Genomic DNA, 24,570 nt, shown 5'->3' with positions numbered 1-24,570 from the left:
TACAGGGCAAGCAAAAACGATTTCCTAAAAAATATATAGAGTGATAGAGATAATACTGCTTCATTTGTAACTACATGGTAGAAGTGACCGTAGGAGGATACAAGATGACTTGGACAGGATTTGTGATTGGTGTAAAGAATGGCAGCTAACTCTAAATATAGATAAATGTAAATTAATCAGATGAATAGGAAAAAGAATCCTGTAATGTTTGAATACTCCATTAGTAGTGTAGCGCTTGACACAGTCACGTCGATTAAATATTTGGGCGTAACATTGCAGAGTGATATGAAGTGGGACAAGCGTGTAATGGCAATTGTGGGGAAGGTGGATAGTCGTCTTCGGTTCATTGGTAGAATTTTGGGAAGATGTGGTTCATCTGTAAAGGAGACCACTTACAAAACACTAATACGACCTATTCTTGAGTACTGCTCGAGTGTTTGGGATCCCTACCAGGTTGGATTGAGGGTGGACATAGAAGAAATTCAGAGATAGGCTGCTAGATTTGTTACTGGTAGGTTTGATCATTGGCGTACCCAGCGAAGGGCAGGGGGGGGGGCAGTTTTTTTTACTAGTTTACTGTTTTATTTAATAAGAAATGCTGCATGTTTTCTTGGATTGTACAAGTGCATTCTTGTATTTCAAATGTTTATTAAAAGCAGTTTTTCACTAGTTTACTGTTTTATTTAATATGAAGTGCTGTATGTTGTCTCGAGTCCTTGTTTCCTGAGACTAGTATGAGCTGCCCCCCCCCCCCCCCAGTTCAGATTCGCCCCTGGGTTTGATCATCATGCAAGTGTTACGGAAATGCTTCAGGAACTAGGGTGGGAGTCTCTGGAAGAAAGGAGGCGTTCTTTTCGTGAATCGCTACTGAGGAAATTTAGAGAACCAGCATTTGAGGCTGACTGCAGTACAATTTTACTGCCGCCAACTTACATTTCGCGGAAAGACCACAAAGGTAAGAGAGATTAGGGCTCGTACAATGGCATATAGGCAGTCATTTTTCCCTTGTTCTGTTTGGGAGTGGAACAGGGAGAGAAGATGCTAGTTGTGGTACGAGGTACCCTCCGCCACGCACCATATGGTGGATTGCGGAGTATGTACGTAGATGTAGAAGCCTAGTTATTGACAGACTAGAGAAATACCAGCACTTTCAAATCTCTCTTTGTTAATGGTGTTACTGGTTACTGAAATTACTTGACCATCTTTATGTCTTCCTTCCATTTCCTTTTCACTCAACTCAACACATAACACATACGAAACCAGAAGCGACTTTCGACCCCCCCCCCCCCCTGCACCACCCCACGGAATAAAACTACAAAAAGTGCTTGAACACTTATTCAGTGTTAGCTATACTTACGGCCTGCTCACATGTTTAACAATTACTCTTGAACCGAACATTACAGTAACTTTATGGGAGTCGCCAGAAGAAAACCTATGAATGCACAAGAATCGCGGCATTATTCTGCGGCGACGAGCGCACAGGTGATCTGCTTTACTCTTTCATTTTTATTAGTATTCTTTGCATTGACTTGAGTTTTGAGTTGATTGGTGTTCGAGCTTGAGAAAAAATAAGAAGTTATTGCTTGATTACTACATTGCATCTCTTCAGCATACGAAGATAAGCTGTAGTTGACCAAAACTTTACTGCATATGTCTGCCAATAAATGTAAACACCATATCCAGTATAACGCAGAACGACAACTCTGAATAAAACGCTCGAAGGAGAAACAACCATTCGTGATGTTCTACATTTCTCAGCTGATTATCTGGCGTGTCTTAACTGAACGAATCAGAGCGCGGAGACTGGTTATGAGAAGCTCTTACTGACCTTAGAAGAAATGACAAATAGTCTAGCAGTGTAACGGAAAGCCAATATCAAAGGGAAAAATGACTACCAGAATAATGACAAGAATTGAGCGAGTAATGTAACCCACAACCTGAGACAGTTTGATAATGCTTCAGTCGCACACATACACCACCGCCATAGCATTCGATAATGCATTACAAGGACTTCGAAGGTTTTTTTTTATATATATATATACGTGGTACATTAACTAATCTTTCACTAGCACGATAAGCTTCCTTTACGGAAATCCAATGTAAAACAAAGCAACGATTTCTCCTGAATTCCAGAGTCCTTCCACCACATTTTAAGAAACTAACACAGTATCGTAATACAAAATTTCTGTCGTTTTGTGCCAGTCTCGTTTTGTCGAGCAGTGTGATCAAACATGCTTATGTCACTGCAATCACGTCTTTATTCTTTCAAATTACAAATGTGAAACAACAGAACTTACTTCCACAGACGGTTCACGTCATGGTCGTTCCTTCTTGCAAAACATGTCGACCATCTTTGAAGCAATTATTTTAACCATCGTTCCTATAGTTTATTGAGTTTCAGCGCGATTTATAAATAAATATTTGTGTTTAGGGACTTGAGATATGTGTATTCGCTTTTTGAATCGATAAGTAAATAAGCACACGGCTACATCGCTTCTGGAAAATAAAAAAAGTGTCGTAAAGTGGACGAGCAACTGAAGACACATGAGTAAGCTCCGAATTACAAGCTTGTGCCAAGGGGTGGTCTGAGTTATTTGGAAAATGTTTATGCTATTGTCAGTGTATATTTCCTGTCGCCCTTCACATTTGAATACATTCCGGATCTGTGATTGTTGGCGAAGTTCATTAAGGCGTAATATGAGCCAACTACCTTAATTCAACTCCCTTCCCACTCTTGTCTTTCCTCACAGTGACAAGAGCTAAACCGACTGCCGGGGCCTGCTTGTTTGTCACATAGCGACAGATTTATCAAAATATGTTTCTTCTCAAAGAAAATGTTACCAGCACCACTTAAGAGCGCATCTTAAGATCAATGTTTGAGAAACGTGACTTGGTAAATGTCAATTTAGATGCAATGGTGTTTACAATGCAGCGACTTCCACAATAATTTCGAAAATGTGCGCAAAACCCGAACATTATTGCCTAAAGTGGAACAATTATCAAGATCATCTGGCAGAAGTGTTCTTACATTTACTGCAAGCTCAATCACTGGTTGATGTCACGTTGTGTGCTGAAGGGCAGAAGATATATGCACACAGGATTGTTCTTTCGGCCTGCAGCCCATATTTTCATGTAAGATATTAGCCCCTACATTAGGTCCACATATAAGTTCGTTGACCGTGAAAGCTCACTGAATTGTACTGTTTTTCATTAGGAGCTTCTCTCAGGAGTGGAAGATGCCCATCCGATCATAATCCTCAGCGAAATGTGTGTGGAAGACATCCAGTCAGTCATAGAATTCGTTTACAGAGGAGAATTAAGTGTGACTGCTGAGCGCTTCAGTTCAGTTTTGAAAGTAGCAGAAGAATTAAGAATTAGAGGGCTTATGGAAGTAAGTATGTTTATTTTATTCTGTATCCTGTTATTTATTATAAGATCTGTTTAAATTTACGCTCATTGTAACTTGTTTTATTTACTATACTGTACATCACAACAACATGTTTATTTCCGTTTATGAGGTTAAGTTTCAGATAATTCCAGGGGTGAATTACTTTAGGCAGAGTGGTTCCTCTGTTCATGTTAACTCATTCAAATCATTTAAACACATCCTTGTATGGTAGTAGCACTTCAGTTGACCAAAAACAGCACTATTTCTGCTGATGAGTCCACTGCAATGTAGCAGTTTCACTGGGTGCTGCAGGAAATAAAGGAATGGTTGAAAGTTAGGTGACTTGTGGTTGTGGGCAGCATGGACTTCTTTTTAGTCACTGTCAACTCGAAACTGCAAAATCACAATGTATATAGCAGCTCTGTAGTGGCCTTTGGGAAGACTGTGTATACTGTGTTTTTTTATTTTACTTTATTTTAAAATGAGTAATGAAACTTCTTTCATGAGTTTTGCCTGTTTTTTTTTTAAAAAAAAAGCCTATGCTGGACCAGTATCAGGCGAAGTCTTCAGTGGCACACTGTGAATATTGTTAGGCCTATTTCATATGAGTAGTCTTTAAGACATACTACAAATAGTTGTATGTTCATATATGCCAATACATGCTTCATATTCTTACAAAAAATGGTGGCCCACTACATGAATGATCACAGGATAATGTTCGTAGATTTGGCCACCATTCATTTTGAACAACATGAAGCAATTGAAAGGGTGTGCCCTGAAGATAAAACCTTCCTTTGAACAGCACTGTGAAAAATAAAAACAATTATGATTACAATGTTTAATTTTTGTATAAAACGACCACATGGTTCTATTTCATAAACTGATGGATACGTAACGGTACAAGTGAGCAACAAATCAGTTGTCTCGTATGGTTTTGTAACGTCAGCCAAACATAAAATTGGAGTAGACCCTACGTTAAAGGGAGTCAAGCGAAAGTTGTGATTCTATCCATCTGCGTTGACCCATGATTCAGTGTGTTGTGAAGTCATGGTGACAGAGTGTTTCTGAGTCGGGTCGTATTTGTGGATGGTGTCTTGTAATGTGATGCATTCAAGTGGTGGATATTTAGGTTTGAACTTCTTTGTAAGGTAAATTAAGAGTGAGTTGGTTGGTTGATTTGGAGAGGGGGGGGGGGGGGGTGACCCAAGAGTGAGGTCATTGGTCCCATTGGATTAGGGAAGGAGTCTGCCATGCCCTTTCAAAGAAACCATCCCAGAGAGGCTGAAGTGATTTAGAGAAATCATGGAAAACCAAAATCAGGATGGCCAGAAATGGGTTTGAACTGTCATCCTTCCGAATATGAGTCCAGTGTATATTAAGAGTCATGTGACATTGTGTGGTGACTGTGTCAGGGTATTTTTGTAAGAGTTTGTGGTGGTCTGTTAGTGAGTTACTTTGATTTTTTTTTTTGATGTGACAGAAATTTATAAGTAGGTTGTTGCACGTTGCAACAGGCAAACACATTTTCTACGATCAAGCTCCTACAGCTACTTGGACTGATAGTAGATTACATTGTTTTTGAGATTGTGTGTGGGAGTGTGTGTTGATCAGTCAAAATTTATGTGGCTTTTGTTTGGAAGTGGTTTTTTTGTGGTTTTATTTGTTTTTATAGTAGCTATGTCATATGTGTGTTTATGTTTAGGCTATAGTTGTTGGTGAATATTGAAATTGGTGATGCAAATTTTCATGGATCTTGGGGTTTTCTTGTTAGTGTTTGGTAGTTGTGTTAGATTGTGGTTGGTAGCTGTCACAGATATTTGTTTACCATCATTGGGTAGGCTACGTTTTTGATGTTAGTTACATGAGTGAGTTTTGATTTGTTGAACTGTACACTTTGGTTTAGATGTAGAGGGTAACTGAAGGTTTGGACTATGGATTTGACTGTTTGAGTGTGTTGATTTTTGGTACAGCTAGTATCATTGTAGTTGCTGTATAGATCGAGCAAAAAGTTGTGATTTTGGATTTTTGAGTTGTGTATTGGTTTGTGATATTGGAGGCTTAGTAGGAGTTACATAGATAAAGAAATTTGCGGTACTGGTATTTTCAATTTGTGTGTGGGTTCCTCGTATCAAAAGCTTCATGTTAAGCTGTCTAAGTCAAAGGAAATTTATAATATTGAGTTTTCAAGCTGTGAGTGGATTCCTGGTATTGAGGGGCTTATTTTAGCTATTTAGGTATAAAGGAAACTTTGCAGTACTGAGCTGGGTTTTCAAGTTGTGTGTGGGTTACTGGTATCATGGTCTCAGTTTGAGCTGTATAGGTCAAGCAAAATTTACAATACCAATGGTTTTCATTTTTATATTTTTTGGTTGTCTTGAATGTGAAGAATTTCATGTGCTTAGTTTTTGGATTAATGTTTGTTTTGGAGCAGTGTTGTTACTCTAATTGTCATCTAATTTGTCCCATTAGCTTCATTATATTGCTGTAGTTAAATAATTCACGTGTTACTCAATTTTTTCATGAGTGTAAAGGGTGATAGTGTGGTCATGAATATTCTATGACATCTGCATTTTGCATTAATTGCTGCTTGTCAATTACTATCCCAATCAGTATATTCCAAGCAGATAAGTTTAGTTTCTCACATAAAAAATTGTATCCTTATTTAAATTAGTTGTTTGAATTTCTCTTTGAACTATTTAAATTTGAACTTTAATAAATAAATAATATCCTATCCAATGTCTGTAGGTGAGCAACCATTTGCCCCAGTTTGATGATACATGCCCAGAAAATGAACAGGAAGTTATTGTATGTGATACAGGGGAAGCTTGTGCACCAGATTCAAGTGAGGCAGCAGTTCAGTCAGTGGTAAGCAGTCAAAATAAAATTTCTCCTCATTTAGTCTGCAAACCTTTGTCATTTATGCTGTTGATGAATAATGTGTTCCTGGAACTCCTGCGCACCCTCTCCCCCCTTTCCCCCCTCTCCCCCCTCCCCCTCGCCCCCTCTCCCATCCTCTCCCCCTCTCCCCTCCTCTCCCCCTACCCCCCTCTCCCCCCTCTCCCCCTCCCCCCCATCTCGCCCCCACCCCCTCTCCCCCCCCCTCTCCCCTCCTCCCCCTCCTCCCCCCTCCTCCCCCTCTCCCCTCCTCTCTCCATCTCTCCCCCTCTCCTCCTCCCCCCCCCCTCTCTCTCTCTCTCTCTCTCTCTCTCTCTCTCTCTCTCTCTCTCTCTCTCTCTCTCTCTCTCACGTGTACATGTGCTCTGTGTGTGTGTGTGTGTGTGTGTGTGTGTGTGTGTGTGTGTGTGTGTGTGTGTGTGTGAGAGAGAGAGAGAGAGAGAGAGAGAGAGAGAGAGAGAGAGACTGACCGACCGACCGACCAACCGACCAACATTCGTATACACCATGAGAAGTGTAAAGTGCACCATAAAATCTTTAAAATCAAAGGTTATAATTGCTGGGATAAAATTTCAACAAAGCTAATTGAAGAGTATTCTTCTGTTTTTGTCAACATACCAAACTATGTGACTAACCAGTTCTAAGGGATGTCGGTCAGTGTGAGCAGGTATAGAAAAAGGAGGCAGACAGTGGTGTTGGATACAGTTTTTTGACTTTCTTTTAGACACACACAGTGATTGCGCACCCACAGGAGATGGGCATCAGACAGGGAGAAATGAGCATCTGTTCAGGGCGGACTCATGTAGCTGTGTCGGTGTCAGCACTTCTCACCCACATGGCTCTGCAGGGAGCAATCTCTCGCCCAATTGGCTCTGCATGGATCAACCTTGTTTAGCTGGACATTCCAACTGCCTCACAACACTGTGTCAGGTGATGGCCCCTCAGCTCTCATAAATGTGAGCAGAGTCAGCCGACCTCCAGTCAGTGGTAGCCAGTGGCTCCAGAACTGTTTACAAGGTGTAACATTGCATGACAGCAAGCACCTGGAATACAGCAACATATTTTTTTATCACTGGAAAATTTCACTGCTGGCTGAAATATGCTGAGGTTAAATCTCTGTATAAGAAAGGTAACAAAATAAATAAAAACTGTCAAACTTCCATTCAGTTTCACCTTTGTCAATCTTCTTGACAATTTTAGAAAAGGTAATGTGCAAGTGGCTTCTTAACCTTCTCACTACAAATAATATTTTGAAAAACCCCAGTTTGGAAGTCTATGTGTTTCTAATGTTGGGAAGGATATTTACACTTACAGCAAGACAGTAAATTACTGGCTATTGGTATATTCTGTAAGCTGTCAAAATCACAATACCCTTTTACATGAATTAAGATGTCATGACGTAACAGGTAATCAGTGGCAAAGTGCCAGCCTATGATTCCAAAGGGCTCTGGTTGGGTCCTCCGCCAGTCCTAGGATTTTTATGTGTCATCTGAATAGTTTTAGGTATTGCATGAAAGAATTAATGTCAAAGTGTGTAAATGCTAGATTACAATTTTGCACATCTATAACTATTTAATTTTTCACCTTTGGCTGTGTTGTTGGTGAATCTGTGGTTGTACGAAACAAGAAATATATTTAGTCTAATGTATAGGACTTATAAATTTTATACTATGTTTACAGTCTTCATAGTTCTTTACTATCTGCACTAGTGGTAAATGTGCATTTATAGTGTCAGTGGCTGTTGCGTTGCATACCAATCTAAGAGGACTGTTCAGATTATCTCCTAAATCATTTATGTAGATTAGTAACAGCAGAGGGCCTAAACAGTCCCTTGGGGAACATTGGATATCACTTCTGTTTTACTCGATTTTCCATCGATTACTATGACCTTTCTGAGAGAAAATCTCAGATCCAGTCGCATAGCTGAAGTGATACTCCATAGGCATGCAATTTGATTAGAAATCTCTAGTGAGAAATGGTTTAAAAACCCTTTTGGATATCTAGAAACATGGCGTCAATTCGAGATACCCTGTCAATAACACTCATTACTTCATGCGAATAATGAACTAGTTGTGTCTCACAAGAATGACACTTTCTGAATCCGTGATGTCTGTGTGCCAATAGACTGTTACCTTCGAGATAATTCATAATGTTCCGACTCAGTATATGTTCCAAAATCCGACTGCTAATGAATGTTAGTGCTATGGGCCTGCAATTCAGCAAATTTCTCACCTTGCTTGGGTACTGGTATGACCTGTGCGACTTTCCAGTATTTCGGTATGGATCTTTTGTGAAATGAGTGGTCATATATATTTGCTAAGTGTGGGGCTATTGTATCAACAAATCCTGAAGGAACCTTTTTGGTATTTAATATGGACTGGAAGACTTGCTTTTATTAAGTGCTTCAGGCTGTTTCGCTACACCTAAGATATCTACTTCTTAGTTTTCATGTTATTAAACAGATATTTTGCATTTACTTTTGGTGGATTTGGATGTTGCAGTATTAAGTCTTGCTACAATGACCTTGTGGTCAGGTCACTAACTCCTTTGTCTGTCATGATGCTCCCTATTTGATCAGGATTATTTGTTGCTAAGAGGTCAAGTATGTTTTCACAACCATTTACTCTTCAAGTGGGCTCCTGAGCAAATTGCTCAAATTCATTTTTGCAGAAAGTATTTAGTACAATTTCTGATGATGTTTTATATCTACCACAGGCTTTGAATGTGTATTTTCACCAACTACTCAAGGATATATTGAGGTCACCACCAGCTATATTCATATGAGTAGCGGTACCAGTTTGTGATGAGACTCAAGTTGTCTTTGAACTGTTCAGCAGCTGTGTCATCTGAGTTTGGGAGGGGGGGGGGGGGGGTTGATAAAGGAAACCATTCATAGATTATTCTGGCTGTCAAGTATAGCCTCTGCCCACACTAACCCATACATCAATTTCGCTATGAGATAACCTACTTCTAACAGCAACAAAGATGCGCCACAACACTGTTAGGTCCTTTGTAAAAATTTTGGCTTAACTTAATGTCCGACTTTTGCCAGTTTTGATACATATAACGATTTGAATGTCAGTGCTTTCTGTTAGCACTAGGAACTCAGGTTCTTTTACAACACAGCTACAACAGTGAACAGCTACAACACTGATTGTTACCATGTGTACCCTCTTCATGTGTTCATCCTGCACCCTTCAAAACTGAACCACTTTCTGCACTTTCCCAAGACCGTGTAATCTAAAAAACTGTGCAGCCCATTCCACACGACCCCTGCTACCCATGTAGCCACCTCCTGTGTGTAGTGGACACCTGCCCTATTAATCGGAACATGAAACTCCACCACACTATGGTGCAATTTGAGAAATCTGCAACTTACACGGTGGCAGAACCATCTAAGCCTATGATTCAGACCCTCCATTCGACTTTGTACCAAAGGTCCACAGTCGGTCAGTGAGATCAGCTTTTGTGTGACAGTCTGTACCACTTCAGCTAGCCACCTAAAACCAGAGAGAATCTCATCTGAAACAAAGTGACACACATTGTTAGTACTAACATGTGCCACCACCTGCCGTTGGCTGTACCCTGTGGACTTCATGGCATCTGGAAGCTCTCATTCTACTTCTGGAATGACTCCTACCAGTGTACACACTTCTATCCCTCCTTGGCAGCCATATTCCTAAAAGCCCCCATTATGTGCCTGACGTCGGAGCTCCCAAGTACCATTAAACCCACCCACTGTGAATGCCGAGATCTTTTGAATTGAGAGGTTTCCTCCAAAACAGGAGAGCAACTGCATCTGCCTCAGGGTCTCTTGTCAGACAGAGATAGTGCCTGAAACTTGCTTGTTGGATAAACCTGGAGGCACTTCGATCAGCCTCCCGGAAAATCTTTAACTGCCTCCCACACCTTGAAACAACCTCTCACTCGACTACAGGTGAAGGATTATCCTCAATGCGAGCAGTGCTCAGGGTGGTCACACTAGTGGACTGGTTTGGGGACATGAGGGTCGCGCTGGACATACCTCACATCTCCATGTCCAGCCCACCACAGCGGTGCCCATTGGTAACATCCTCAAGTGGCACGAGCAAAATCGGCACCGCCTAGAGCTACAGCTGAAGGGTCGCCAACTCAGTTTGTATCTGAACGTGCAATCATAGTCACTATCTATACCAACGTCACAGAAACAATAGAATAAACTGTGATTTAAAACTTGGAACTCAGAAATGAAACACTGTGCTCTGAAGGGCTGCTCCCTGTATGAGAGCTGCTGACTGATGCAAAACAAATGGCAGAAATATATGATACTCAGTAATTAAATGCAAAACTGTGGCTAGCAAAGACAAAGCACTCAAGAAATTTAAGATTTTAATCTGAAATGCACACAGTAAATAAAACTATAATTTGTTTCTTGTTAGTAGAAGTCCGTTACGACTCACAAGCGGAACGCTGTACTCTGAACTGTTTCTGCCTGCGTGTAAGGTGCTGACCATGTATTATAATATGTATCAGTCTGTTCCATTTCAATGGGGAGGGAGGCTCTTGTATGTAACCTTGGCTCCTGACTACTGTTAACAGCAACACACTATTTTAACTGAAATATATGTTTAAGCAACAATAAACTGGATGTTATGGTTGCGCTTGACACATGACAATGACTTTAAAAAGGAAACACCTGATGTTCTGTAAAATGTTATTTATTTGATCATAAACCAGCATTTGGCTTCTTAAGCCCGTGTCAGGTGACAAGTGTATGTTGTAACCACAGGTAAATGATTTGTTGCTTACACAAGCATTACTTACAAAAGATATCTAAAATGATGGGTCAAAGTGTGATTGTAAACCTAAATATTACTTTTTTATTGTTGTTCATAAATTCAACAAATTAATGAAAAGTCAAGTTCTTGTATTGTGTGGTAATCATTACATTTAACAAAAGATGAAAAATAAAGTTGAGTTTGCTATTTTAATCTAACACTTGCATATCTGAAACATAATTTAAGAGAAGGAAATTGTGTTTGGTCATTTAAGGTGCTGACCATGTATTATGTACTATAATATGTCACATGTGTATTGGGTCCAAGTATTTCCAGTAGTGTCGTATTTCTGCCTTTCTTATCAGTATGTAAAACAGTCTACATTGCATGGATGTTTATCTGTTGAAACAGCTTCCACATTGTTGACTCTGTCTTTCCTAGTTTCCAGCTTCTCTCATATTCTGATAACGTGACTGACATAGCTCTGCCTGACTGAGCAACATATACTTCTCCACAATGCATGCAAGTACACGTAAATGTCATAATTGGTCCTCATCTGTGTTGCCCTCTCTCTTGCATACCTACCAAGCAGGAAGACAAAGAGAGCTCATCCAATTCAGCTATAAACACTGAATTTACAACAAATGATAAAAAGAAATTATACGCCTCAGAGAGTGCACTCCTCAAGAGGCTACACATGAAAACTACCATTTTCATCTTCTAACAGAGAGAAAGTACACATCTATGGTAAACTGTTTGTACACTGTCATTTAGTTTATCAACTCCGATGAGATCTGTGTTTCAATTCAAGAAAATAGATACACCAGAAAACAGTCATACTCTAATAGGTCACAACAGATGGTTCTTTATTCGTCTTTTCACTGTTTCATTTCTGTCAAAGTAATATGCTGTTTGTAGCCAACCAAATTCAGTGCATTAGTTCGTGATATGTTGCTAACAGTGCAATGATTTCTGCCACTCTGAGGGAGAACTTATTGAATTTGATGGCAAATGATTTCAACATGTTATCATTTTGTTTCATGGTGATCGCCTGGGAATTCAGTTTCATTTGCTCACTGGTTACATTGACTTAGTGTTTAATGTTTTTCTGTTTTGTTTTACTTTAATTGTCTATCATTTTATTTTTTGTATGAAGTATTTTTTTTCCATTGACAGGCAGGATAATTTTAAAGGTGGTAGCTTACTTTCATCTCTTGATTTCTGCCTATCATCTAAATTACATAGAACAGTCATTTCAAGAAGCATCCAGCCGATTTTTTGCACTAATTTGTTACTGTGGGTGACACTTGGGTTCACATCTGTGTGTCAAAAAAGGTGTTGATATAAATTGTATTGAAGATGGAGGCTGTGTACCAGAAGAAGTTATTAGGTCAGTTTCACTTGTCATTATTGTTTGGGAAGCAGGTAGGTTTCTCAGTGCTGTTTATGCTGTAACAAGTGAAACAATTACTAGTGAATATGGTGCAGATCTTCTGTTCCAACAGAGTAAAAAAAAAAAGTTTTGTGTATTTTGTCCATACATAAAAGTTTACAGTGATATTAGATATATCATATATATATTACAAGTTTTTTTTTACAGAATAAACAAAATAGCATACAAATTTATCTTTGATACAGAAAACAACATTTTTCAGTAATAATAATGCTAACATATAATTGGTAGCAACAAGATGTTGTAGATGCAGCCAAAACACAGAGAAACAAAATTGTTTCAGTGATATGTAATACCGTATTTACTCGAATCTAAGCCGCACTTTTTTTCCGGTTTTTGTAATCCAAAAAACCGCCTGCGGCTTAGAATCGGCTTAGAAGCGGAAGTTCTGAAAAATGTTGGTAGGTGCCGCCACAACTAACTTCTGCCATCGAATATATGTAGCGCTACCAACGAGTTAAAATTTCATAGAGTGGCTATAGGTCCGCCATGTTTGAAGCAAATTGAAGTTCTGGCCGCCATGTTTTCTTTAGTCAAGGCATTCGTCTGCTGTGTCCCGCCCCCTTGTAACTGCGTTTGACTTACTTGAAATAGCCCATACTAGCTTTATTTTTTCTAAAACAAGCAATAGACAGCAGTGATTTCAGTGTACACTGACAGCAAAAAGGGATGTTTTTGTCGAAATATGGCTAAACTTTTCGATGTAGATAACACTACAAGACAACTCAAATAAGTCTGTCCATCCACTATAACGTTACTTGTTGCCCATAAATTAATGCAATTAGAGCAGGTACCACCAGAATATTACGGTGAAACTTCTAAACATGCTGTGGTTAACTATTAGAAACAGTAACGGGCGCAGAAATGCGATTTTTTGTCGCTATTTCAAAGTAAACAGTCAAAGCCTCAAAAACCAGTACACTGTGAACGAGAATTTATTTGAAATATGTGTTACAAGTAGTTAACACAAGCATAGTAATTCAATAACAAAGTCGAAGCGTTCTTGGGTGGGGTAATTTCACAAATTTTCGTAAGTAGCTGTATGCCTTGGCAGAATAAAAGTGTAAGGTCAGGGCAAATTTCCTTATTTGCTGAGAATAATGGCATACTTTAGAACTGCACTGAAGTTCCAATAGTTCCTTCAACAAACCAACTACATGTTCACTGTTTAACATATCAGAAACTGAACTACATAGCCTTCTTCTCAAACCAGCAACTAAAGTCTGTAACTGCACTATTCTTCTTTTGTGTCGTACACTAAGTTGCTTCATTTGCTTTATCCACTTCTTTAGTCGCACATTCTCTGCTTGTACTCTGTTATATTGTGTTTTCAACTTCTTAGGGCTTGGTAGACAGTAATTGTGGTCAGCAGAAACAGATGTGGGTCCGACAGGCACTGAAAGAATGTAGTTACATCATAAGTTTATAACAGAGTTACACCATAAGATTATAATAGAAAGTATGTAATTCAAAGTAATAAGAACACGGAGTAAAATTAAATTACTGACTTACTTTGTGCTAATGATGTCACTGTAATAGCACTATCTTGCAAATTGTCGAAATATCGCTTTCTGGGTTGTGGTCGTAATACTTTATCTTGCTTTTGTAAATGTGGTGGAAAGTTAAAGACAGTAGGTACTGGTTTTGACAAAAGGCGCCTCTGGACATTTGTGTGGTACATATATTTCTCTTCAAAATGAGCTGAACAGAGGGAACTAGCTGTAGTAGGAAACCAATTTTCTCGCTTCATATTTATAACCCATCTTTTTGTAATTTCCTTATCTTTTAAAGGAAATCTGTAATCAACGATAAATAAATTACTTCCTGCATTTGTCTTAAGCATAATTACAGTTCCAATGCAAATGACTCTTTAATAAACATTAAATAACGTGTGTCGTATTTCGGTACTAATATACTTACTTATAATATGAAATATTTGTTGTTTTATCGCTGCGATTTGTGCAGTTGAACGCTGAACACACTGCAGGCATGTTGACTTTATATTTTGTAGCAAAAAAGTCAACTAGAAAAGTTAAATATTGCAGTAATATCACAACAGCTGACAAACTTCCAACACAAACAACAGTAACGCTTTCCTAATGTTTTGACTAAGGAGAACATGGCGGCCGAGTTAGCGTTGGTTGCCGCTAGGAGCGCTGTAACTAGTATCTCAGCCACTCTATGAAATTTTACCTCGTTGAGCGCTACACAGGCATGCTTTATAGGCAACGAGATAAATACCGGCGCCAAAACCTCTGCGTCAGTAAATAAATTAAAAAAAAAGGTGGAACACGAGCTTTATTTTTTTTCTCCGCCCCGAGTTTCGACCACTGCATTTTCATACATTATCCAACGAAGTAAATACAAATTCCGTATTATTCATCTTCGAAAGTAGCAGAATTTCAATGTACTACGAAAATTCGACTGGCAAGACTGTTGCTAATAGGAACCTGATGAAATGTGAATCACATGCAGTATTCTCTTCACCATAAGAATAATACGAATATAAACATTTTGCCATGTATTCTTTCGTGTTTGTTGCTATCTCATTTAAATCCTGTCTGCCTAATAAACTACGAAACTAGAGTGAGACAGCAGCAAACGCGGAAGAAAATACGTATCGTGTACTGTTTATACTCGTATTATTTTTATGCCTAATAGTAATACAGTCAGAAATGAAGCACGGCAACTGACTAGATTTTTAAATCTAAAATGGCTAATTTCTGTGTACTAAAGAAGCGGCCGCAAAGATTTTCAAACGGAGAAAAATTTTCGCCTAACTCTCTTTCAGAACATGTTCTATCATACGCAGTCTATTATTTGGTTCTTGTTGATCATTATCAAAGAAAGCAGCAGTGTAAGTAACAACAAGTAGCAGTCGCTTGCCATTGTTTCGCTAATGAGACAATTCCTCTTTTTTTAATCGTAAGCGGCGGTAGCGTGCACAAAAGCAAGCCATGCCGCGGGCGGCGACAGGCCGTAAACACGCACTATCAGAATGCGACAAACAATGCATGACGCAGTACAGTAATGCATTTTCAGCTTAGAGTGACGTAAACACCTATAACAAAGAAAACGGCACTTATCAGATCAAAGCAAAATAAGAAATCGATTCAAACCAGACGAAGCACGTGAAAAAGGAAGGGTACCCGTATAAATACGGACGGAGCGCCTGACGCATAGCAATGGCTACCTGGTAAAGCTTAACTGCTAAGCTTACGACTCGAACCAAACTATTGTAGCTGTATCGTCTTTCATTCAACCTAAATTGTGTCTCATATTACAATGGACCAACTTTGTTTCGATTTGAAGGTGTGGCCTAAAACTTTTCTCTCCCCTTGAATTTCGAGTCTCAAATTTCAGGTGCGGCTTAGATTCGGGAATTTTTTTTCCTTGATTTCGAGTCTCATTTTTCAGGTGCGGCTTAGATTCGAGTGCGGCTTATATTCGAGTAAATACGGTAATGATAAACACTAACAGTCCCCATTAATTTATACACAATCTTGAAGGCATAAGGAAAGAAGGCAATCTATATGTCATACTGCAGAAAAATACTAAGATGTTTATACTACCTGATGAAAATAAGTTTTAAATCATATTTGCACTAATAAACACATTTGCTAACACTGTTTCCCACTTAGTTTATAAATTCTCTACCTCTGTGTTTTCAGCATTACACCTGGTGGTCTTCCTTCGTTTCCTCCTCAGGAAGTTGATAACCACATGAAGAAAAAGTGCTTAACAGTTCCCAATTTTAAATTTGCTTTTTTTTTTTCTATGAATTTGCCTGCAAGTATTTGTACATCTTGTACCGACATCCAGAGATGATATGTTCTGTCAGTTTTCTTTTGAAGGGGCTCAGCTCGTTTATGCTAACTGGCAGTAAGTTATAAAATAAGCTCACAGCCTTACTATAGTCTCTCTCTCTCACTTTCAGCATTTTGGTGCAGATATGATAATTTTCTCTAGTTACTGTTTTATGGTCATGAAAATCTCTGTTTAGAAGTGCTGTACAATTTACTATTAAAAGAAGTATCATCTCATATGTGTACAAATTTGGTACTGTTAATATTTGAAATTCATTAGATTTGTTTTTCCAGGATTCCAGTAGTGTTAAGTTCACTATTTATATGATAACTTTCTTTTGAAGATTTGAAATTCTCTGAATATGAACATCTGCTGCACCTCCACGTGTTGGTATACAGTACAATATACGAGATATGTCCAAAAAATTCTGGAACTTTGTCCATGAAATTGTTATTATTGTCTTTTACTTGTTGTGCATGATTTCCTTGAAATACTCTCCTCCACAATTGATACACCGCTCCCAACACCATTTGCGGCTTGTGGAAGGAGTCTTGGTACACCTTTTGCTGGATCATGCAAAGCACTGTCTTCAAATTTTGTTTTATCTTGTCTGTCATTGCAAATCTTCATCCTTTCAACAGGGTTTTCAACTTTGGAAATAAAAAGTAAATCTGCAGGGGCCATGTCTGGAGAGTACAGAGGATGAGGCAACACAGAAATTTTGTTTCTTGTGCTCTACTCACGCACCAACAGGGATGAATGTGCAGGTGCATTATCATGATGCAAGAGCCATGAATTGTCTCGCCACATTTCAGGCTGTTTCCTTATCACATTTTCTCGCAGGTGTCGCAACACGTCCCGATAATACCATCAATCAACATTTGTCTCTGTGGCACGAATTCATGATGAACTAATCCTTCAAAGTCAGAGAAAACTATCAACATGGCTTTGACATTTGAACTGACCTGTCTAGCTTCTTTTGGTCTTGGAGAACCTTCCCCAACCCATTGTGAAGATTGATTGCTAGTAATGATTCTCTCAAGGAATATCTCATTCTCATTTGGTGATCCAAATGCTCTTCACAGATTGTGAGATCATGGTCTTTCTGGTCTTGACTCATGAACAGTAGGACGAACTTGGCAGCAACTTGATGTATTCCAAGATGTTGTGTCAGGATTTCATGACATGCTCCAACTCAAATGTTACATATTTCTGCAATCTCTGGGACAGCAGTCTTTGGTTTGGCACGCACAGTTTTGTTTACATTCATGACAGGAGTGCCATCAGTAAATATTCAAGGGTGTCCTGAATGAGGGTCATCTTGAGTGAACCGTTCGTAGCACTGAGTGGAGCTTATGCACTCATCACCGTAGGCTTCCAGAATCAGTTGATGTGTTTCTGTAAAGGTTTTCTTGAGTTTCACCCAAAACTCAATGCAGATGCGTTGCTCCTCTAACTCTGCTAACTCAAAATTCGCAAACTGTGTGACACTACATTCTACTCAATACAACACTGAACAATAACTAACAGACATAAAACAATGACACTTCCAGCAGTTACACATTAAACATAGGCATGTGCAGGGATGCCAACTTCATTTCACTCCAACACACCGTTGGTGCCAAATTATGAATGTTCGGGAATTTTTTGAACAGATCTCATATGTAGAAAGATAAGTCCATAGCACATTTTTAGCAGGGTTTCTGTAACCACTGCACAGGAGATTTTCTTCACTATAAATATATTTCTACTTCTTTTTAAACAGATCTTATCGAGGTAGTTCTCCAACGGCACTAATTTCTCCACCTATATTCCCAGGAACTTATTACTGTCCAATTCTTTTAGGTCTTCATCTCCAACAAACAGAATAAAATCATTTGAGTTGCAAGTTCGGATTGTTTGAAATTTTGTAGATTTTTTAGATAATCAATAGATTATTTTCTCTAAAATATCATCCTGCCATTAGCATGTTCTCATTGGGTCTCTTTTCCTAAATCCTTTACTGTGTCGGCATGCATAACAACTTCCTCATTAGCTGCAATTGGAATGTCATTTACATACAAGATAAAGAGCAGACGTCCTAGTACTGAACTCTGAGCTATTCCATATTTTCTGCAGAAAATCAGAATAGACATTTTTCTCTGTATTACCGGATTTATGTTTTATTTCAACACACTGTTGCCTGTTTTCAACAAAGGTTGTATAATATACACAGCTTTTCCTCTTATGTCATAGCAGCACAGTTTCTCTATAAGAATTCTATGACAAACCCAATTAAAAGCTGCGGAAAACTGTGGCAAGAAGATCGGATTACAAAAGAAAAATGAAATCCATCTTTAATTGGGACAATGTACCTACCTTCAAAGGTTCTTTGATAATGCAAAAACTAAGGGATTGTTAAGCATGAAGCATAGGAATACACACTGTATTCATTTTGATGCTCTACTGTGATTACCACCCATTCCCATATGTAAGGATATCTGTGTATGGAGTATATTTTGATACCGTTGTAGTCGAAAATGGCATTGCTCTTAAAAGCACATTGCTCGTATTGTAACCTCATTTTAAGTTCAGTAAGCATTTGTTGAACAAGTATTAGCATTCTCTAACAAGAGATTAAGTTGTCCTTACTAATGAACAATAGTACCTGATTGAAATTAAGATGAAGTGTGACTACTTCATTTTGCAAGTGTATCACAATTGTTGGTTAAGCACAGTTCCAAATAGGTCTTAGGTTAGTCGAAATCACACACTCATCAAACAGAAGCACTATAAAGAAACATACCAGCTTGTGGAGTGCAGCTAACAGGCCCGTCACTTTAATCATGCAGTAAATTTGAAAGCATGACAATCACTATCCAAACACAAGTCCACTCTAGACCACATGAAGAGCAGCAGCACTCTTGCTCACTTCAGAGAGACAGAGTCAGACAGTAGTGCTGTGAACTGTGCTGTATGCACCGTAGCATAGTGGTTTGTCACTGCATGGTTTGCTGCAGGTTGCCAGTTCAACCCTTATGGGCAGGAATTATTTGGTAGGTAGTATCATTTCTGAAAAGTTCTTTAAATATTGTACATGTGTAATGTTTGTATATTGTGGAATATTTAGTATTCATATAAATAGCAGCATTCTGGAATATTCAATGTTTGTATAAATAGCTGCACACTGTTTATTTCACTGACAACTAGCTTTCAGATTTGGATTAGTGTGCGGAGGTGCTGGATACTTCAAAATATCTACATCACCTTGGGTCCCCGTAGGCAAAGTAAAAGCTAGAGCATACATGGACAGGAACCACAATACAAGTAGTACATCGTTACTGAGACCTTTATATTCAGGAGACAGTTGGTATACACAACAGCAGAGTGTCAGCTGCGTATTAGGGTATGCGTCAGTATTTTCCAGAGACGCTGGTCAGGACCTGACAAAATGGCTAAAAGTATTTGACTCAGTCTCCAAATGCAAGTAGGAGGCCATGGCAACCATTTACTTTTTCTTGAATGTCACAGCCCAGCAGCAGTTTGAGAACAACAAATAGGAACTCAACAGCTAGGACATATACTGAGCTGAACGGGGAAAAAAAACAGAAGTTTGTCAAAAATCTGCAGCAAGTCTGTTTAGTGGAAGAAAAGCTGAAGAACAAAGCCCAAGATCACAGTGTTACATAAAGAATACAGATACTGCAGTGTTTGGCAGCCAGAAACATTGTACTGAGTATACAAGAGATAGCAGCCATGAATGTCAACCCTATGTCAGGATGTAATAGAGAATGTTGAAGAAAAGTTGTATTGATCTTTAACATCAATCTCTGCTACCAGCCAAACATACCATGAAGAATGGACTGGCCAGCCCGGTCATGTTTGCAATCATCAAATGACAGCCAAGCATCCAACCAATGCAGATAAAACCGACCCCTCTGTAAAGTACAGTGCCCTGCAGAAGAGCAGACATTTATAGGATGGAAAACAACACACTAGTATGCTTTCACTGTGGAAGTCCTGGACATACTGTTTGGTATTATTATGCCACAAGATCTCAAGCATTACAACAATCATATTGATGCCAGTCAGCTGCAGGTAATTATTGCCAACCTGTGGGATGAAGTCCATTGTTATATCCTGGATGAGGTCGATCCCCAATTTGCTGTAGCCGTTAATTGGTAGCTGTGCAGAGGTGCCAGACACTCTTCTAGCTGTACACCTCAGAAAACTGGAGGTGAGGCTGCCACAGATACAAATCCTCCATGGACGGTAGTCACCAAGGTGACTGTAAATCGGTGGCCAACCTGCCCAGGCATTAGTTGACTCTTTCCTGTTTTTAGTGTCGAATGCTTATTTTCGTCAGCCAAAGAAGACTATTTCCATGATACGCAAGCAATTGTACTGAAGGTCACAAATGGGAAATATATCCAGCTGGCAGGAACATGTATTGCAAGAATTACTATTAGTGAAAGAACACAAATTTTAACAAATGTAGTCATAATGGTATTCTCAGGTGGGACTTCTTGCAGGCATCACAAGAAGTCATTGACTGTGGAAGATCAGAGCTTGAGATAGATGAAGCTATTGCAACAAACGCACATAATAAAGATTGCTCTGGGAGTTTGTTTGCCATTGTAGACGTTATTGTCCTTCCATCACCAACAAGAGGAGTTCCAGTCATCACTGTAGATGCAAAGTTAAAATATAAAGCTTTTGTTGACAGGGAAGAGCTACTCAGGCTTACAAAAGAAGTCTGCCTATCAGTGACGATCATAAGCATTGCAGGTGGTCAAGGAGGACTTTGGATCGCTAATTGTCATGAGCAAGCACAACTCATCCCTAAACTTATATACATAGGGAAAGCTGAACCAGTCCAGGAAGGGCAGAATAATGCCATTGATGAAGAACCGTGCTCCACTACCACTACAGACAATGCAAGGGAGGAAGATACTATCAAACTGCCAGTAGGCTCTGGCTTGACTGAGAAATAATGTCAGCAAGTGACAGCCATTCTGCTTCAGTTTTTGTATGCTTGCAATTCTGGAGTGAAGAAAAGGCAGAGAAATAGCTCGTTGTAAAATACTGTGCCAACACTGTCAATCATCCACCAGTTAGCAAGTGCTCATACAGAATGTCACTGGCTGAACAATGGATTATCCAGGAGAAAGTGGAGAGTCTTTGGCTCTTTCTTCTTGCCCTTTTGAAGCAGAAAGGTGACATGGCGCATGGTATTTCTGCATCAACAACTAATGACTGCAAAAATTCATGTAGAAAGATGTTTATCCATTACCGCACATCAATGACACCGTAGACTGCTTGAAAGGAGCAAAGTGTGTCTCAACTATGGAAATGTGGACGGGCTACTGGCAAATTGAGGCTGACAAGGCTAACTGGGAAAAGACTGTCTTCATAACTCCTGATGGCCTGTATGAGTTGAAAGTTATGGCGCTTGGACAGTGTAATGTTCAAGTGACCTTCGAACATGTGATGGTCAGCCTGCTTCAACACGTTAAATGGATGATGTACCTTTGCCAACTGGACAACATTGTTGAGTTTTGAATACCTTTGGAAAACATCTAAGCTGCTGACAACCATTTGGAAGCGTGTTCAGACTGCAGGTCTCTGCCTGTTTGAAAAACTGACTCTTTAACATCCAGTAAATAAAAATTTTGTGGCTCCTAGTGAATGGTGATGGAGTCTGTTCTGATCCATAAAACGTAAAAGGAGTTGTAATTTTCCAACTTTGCGGTATGGTTGTGATGAAAGGATTTTCGTGGAATGTGCTTGTATTTCCAGCGATTCATAAACGCCTACTGTACCAAGGCATGTCCCTTGTAAGTATTACTCCAGGGAGATGCCAAATTTTCCTGGAATGAGGTGTGAGAAAATTTTTCTTTGTACTTATGTGGGTGCTACATCTTCTCCAGTTTTGGAATTGTATGTTGAGACTGCGGAACAGAACTTCATATCAACACTAGTGATTTTAGAATAGGGGCAGTTCTAGTACAAATTCAGGAAGTTGCTGAAAAAGTGATAGCTTATACTTCCAAAGTACTCTCCAAATCGGAGATGAACTACACTACAGCCAACGTTCTTTATACTGGCTTACTGACTTGAAGGATCCAACTGATAAGATGGGCAGTGAGGCTTCAGGAGTACGGTGTCACTCTGGTATACAAAAGTGAACACAAACACAAGGGCACCAGCTGCCGTTCTATGAATCTGTGGATGATATCTCAGTCATTGCAGCATTAAGTGACATTAATGCTGAACAGATGGAAGATCCACCACTGCTGAAAATTATAAAAGACCTCAAGGATGAGGAACTGACCAAAGGAGAATTTCAATAAATAAATATAGCACTGTGTAAGGAAACTGAGATCCAACAGGGCAGAAATGGTTGCTCGTTATGCCAGCTCATCCACAGCCAGCTGTTATGAAGTATTCGCTTGACATTCCAACATCTGGTCATCTGGGATTCTTGAAGATGCCGGACAGTATCGGAGGCAGATAACACTGACCATGACTCTACCATTCCATTGGACACTAGGTCAGCCATTGTAAGGAATGCCAATGATGGAATCACATACTGCAATTATCTCTGGGCTTCTGTAATGGATCCAGTGAGAACTTCTGAAACAGTTGGTCGCTCTTTCTCAAGGAGAGGAAGCAATGCTGTGAGCTGTGGTGTATGTGGCATGGTAAGTGGTTAGCATTGCTGGATGGCATGCTGCAGGTTGCCTTTTCAGACGTGATCAGTACCAGTTATTTTTTATTTAGTATTTAACATTTCTGAAAAGTTCTTGAAATATCTAATTTTTGCAATGTTTGTATATTCTGGAATGTTTGATGTTTGTATAAATAGCTGTGCTCTCTGTCCCGGAAGTCAGTTCTGTTACATCTGTACATTTTTTTTCATACATGGTTGCCACAGGTCCTGGAAATCAGGGAATATCAGGGAAATTCAAAGATGCCAGGGAAATCAGGGACATATCAGGAAATTTTGGAAAAAAAAGAAAAAAGAAACACTGGAAAAATCTCATTTTTGTCCCAGTAGATGAAATGGTTTGTTTACTGAGGTGTCATGCATCGTCACTGGGTGGGTGCAGCTTAGTGTGTGTGCCACTTGCCTATTCCCTCATTCCTACTGCTTCTCCCCTTCCTACCACTCTCCTCAGCTTGCAGTCAGTACTGCCACCACTTCTTGCGAGCTGCCGACGAGAGGCAATGAAGCATGAGGAGCTGTTTTGTTTTGATCTGATTCTCGGAGACTGTAGACGCAGTGGCCGGAGACGGCAGTCGTGTGTGCATGAGTTATGTCTGAGTGTGTGAATGTGTGTGTGCTCCCATTTACTGACAAAAGCTGTGGCTGAAAATTTAGTTGTGAGTGTGATTGTCATTTCTACATTTCTGTCTGCAGCTTAGCAATCATCTTTGCAATGAGTTGCTACCTATCCTCATTATTATTGATTTTCAAAGTGTTTGAACAAGTCATCTGTTGCATGGATTGATCACTGTGGTATTAGTTCATCAACATGCTGTCTGTAGCTCATGAATAGCTGGCCACGCGAGTGGATTTCCATGATGGGCCATTTCTGCGGGTATCTGTAATGGATCGGGCCTGCCGATCTGAAGCTGTTTGGTTCCCACTTATGTGCAGGCTCTGCCTGTGAGATCTGGTCTCATCAATTTGCCTGCAGGCCGGGTGTGTTTGTGTGTGGTGTAATGCAGCGGATTTTCATGGTTTACCCATGAACCAAGAACTGCGGTCCTCCTCAGCATGCCAGAGACCATGGACGACAGATTTCAGGAATTGCGACTGTCTCGCTGCAACCACATTGTATAGTGTGACATTTTATAGGAATTTTATTTGTTCTAGTACATTTTGACACTTCAAAAGTAGTTCATATGTTAGAAATCATGGACGATAAGATGAAGAAAATTGTGTCTGTCGCTGGTGGTTTGTACATTAAGAACTCATATATTTCTCAAAAGTAAAATCACATAATACCTGTAAAATAATAGATATAACACAGTGGTTAATAACTGACAATAACGAATGTAGTAGAACCAACATTTTATCGCTGGTCACCTACAGTGTTGGTTCACACAATTCTTGCCCGCTTTATACACTTCTTTTAAGAGACGTACTTTTTTCTGAGGCTATTTCTGAAATCAGCGAAGGTGTTTCAAATATGTCTTGCGACTCCAAGGAAATGCGTACTTTTGTCAGCAAATGTGCTTAATTTTATTAAAATAAAGTAACTTCAGTGGTCTTGATGAAACAC

At 39.4% G+C, this 24,570-nt stretch overlaps 1 protein-coding gene across 2 annotated transcripts in view; it reads left to right on the top strand.

Moving 5' to 3' along the window:
- Window positions 1-1,349: 1,349 nt before the first annotated feature.
- Window positions 1,350-24,570, top strand: part of LOC124612498 (protein bric-a-brac 2-like) — a 131,729-nt gene continuing 108,508 nt past the window's right edge. The window contains exons 1-3 of one of the 2 annotated variants that reach the window (XM_047140738.1): window positions 1,350-1,482; window positions 3,215-3,391; window positions 6,134-6,253. In XM_047140738.1, coding sequence (XP_046996694.1) covers window positions 1,411-1,482; window positions 3,215-3,391; window positions 6,134-6,253 — 369 coding nt within the window. In that variant the 5' untranslated portion in view covers window positions 1,350-1,410. Of the gene's footprint in view, window positions 1,483-1,808; window positions 3,133-3,214; window positions 3,392-6,133; window positions 6,254-24,570 lie in introns of those variants that run through there. The other variant, XM_047140737.1, reaches the window with a different exon arrangement.

The sequence above is a fragment of the Schistocerca americana genome, chromosome 4, assembly GCF_021461395.2.
Source record: "Schistocerca americana isolate TAMUIC-IGC-003095 chromosome 4, iqSchAmer2.1, whole genome shotgun sequence".
Lineage (NCBI taxonomy): Eukaryota > Metazoa > Arthropoda > Insecta > Orthoptera > Acrididae > Schistocerca > Schistocerca americana.
This window is presented reverse-complemented; position numbering and strand designations above follow the sequence as displayed.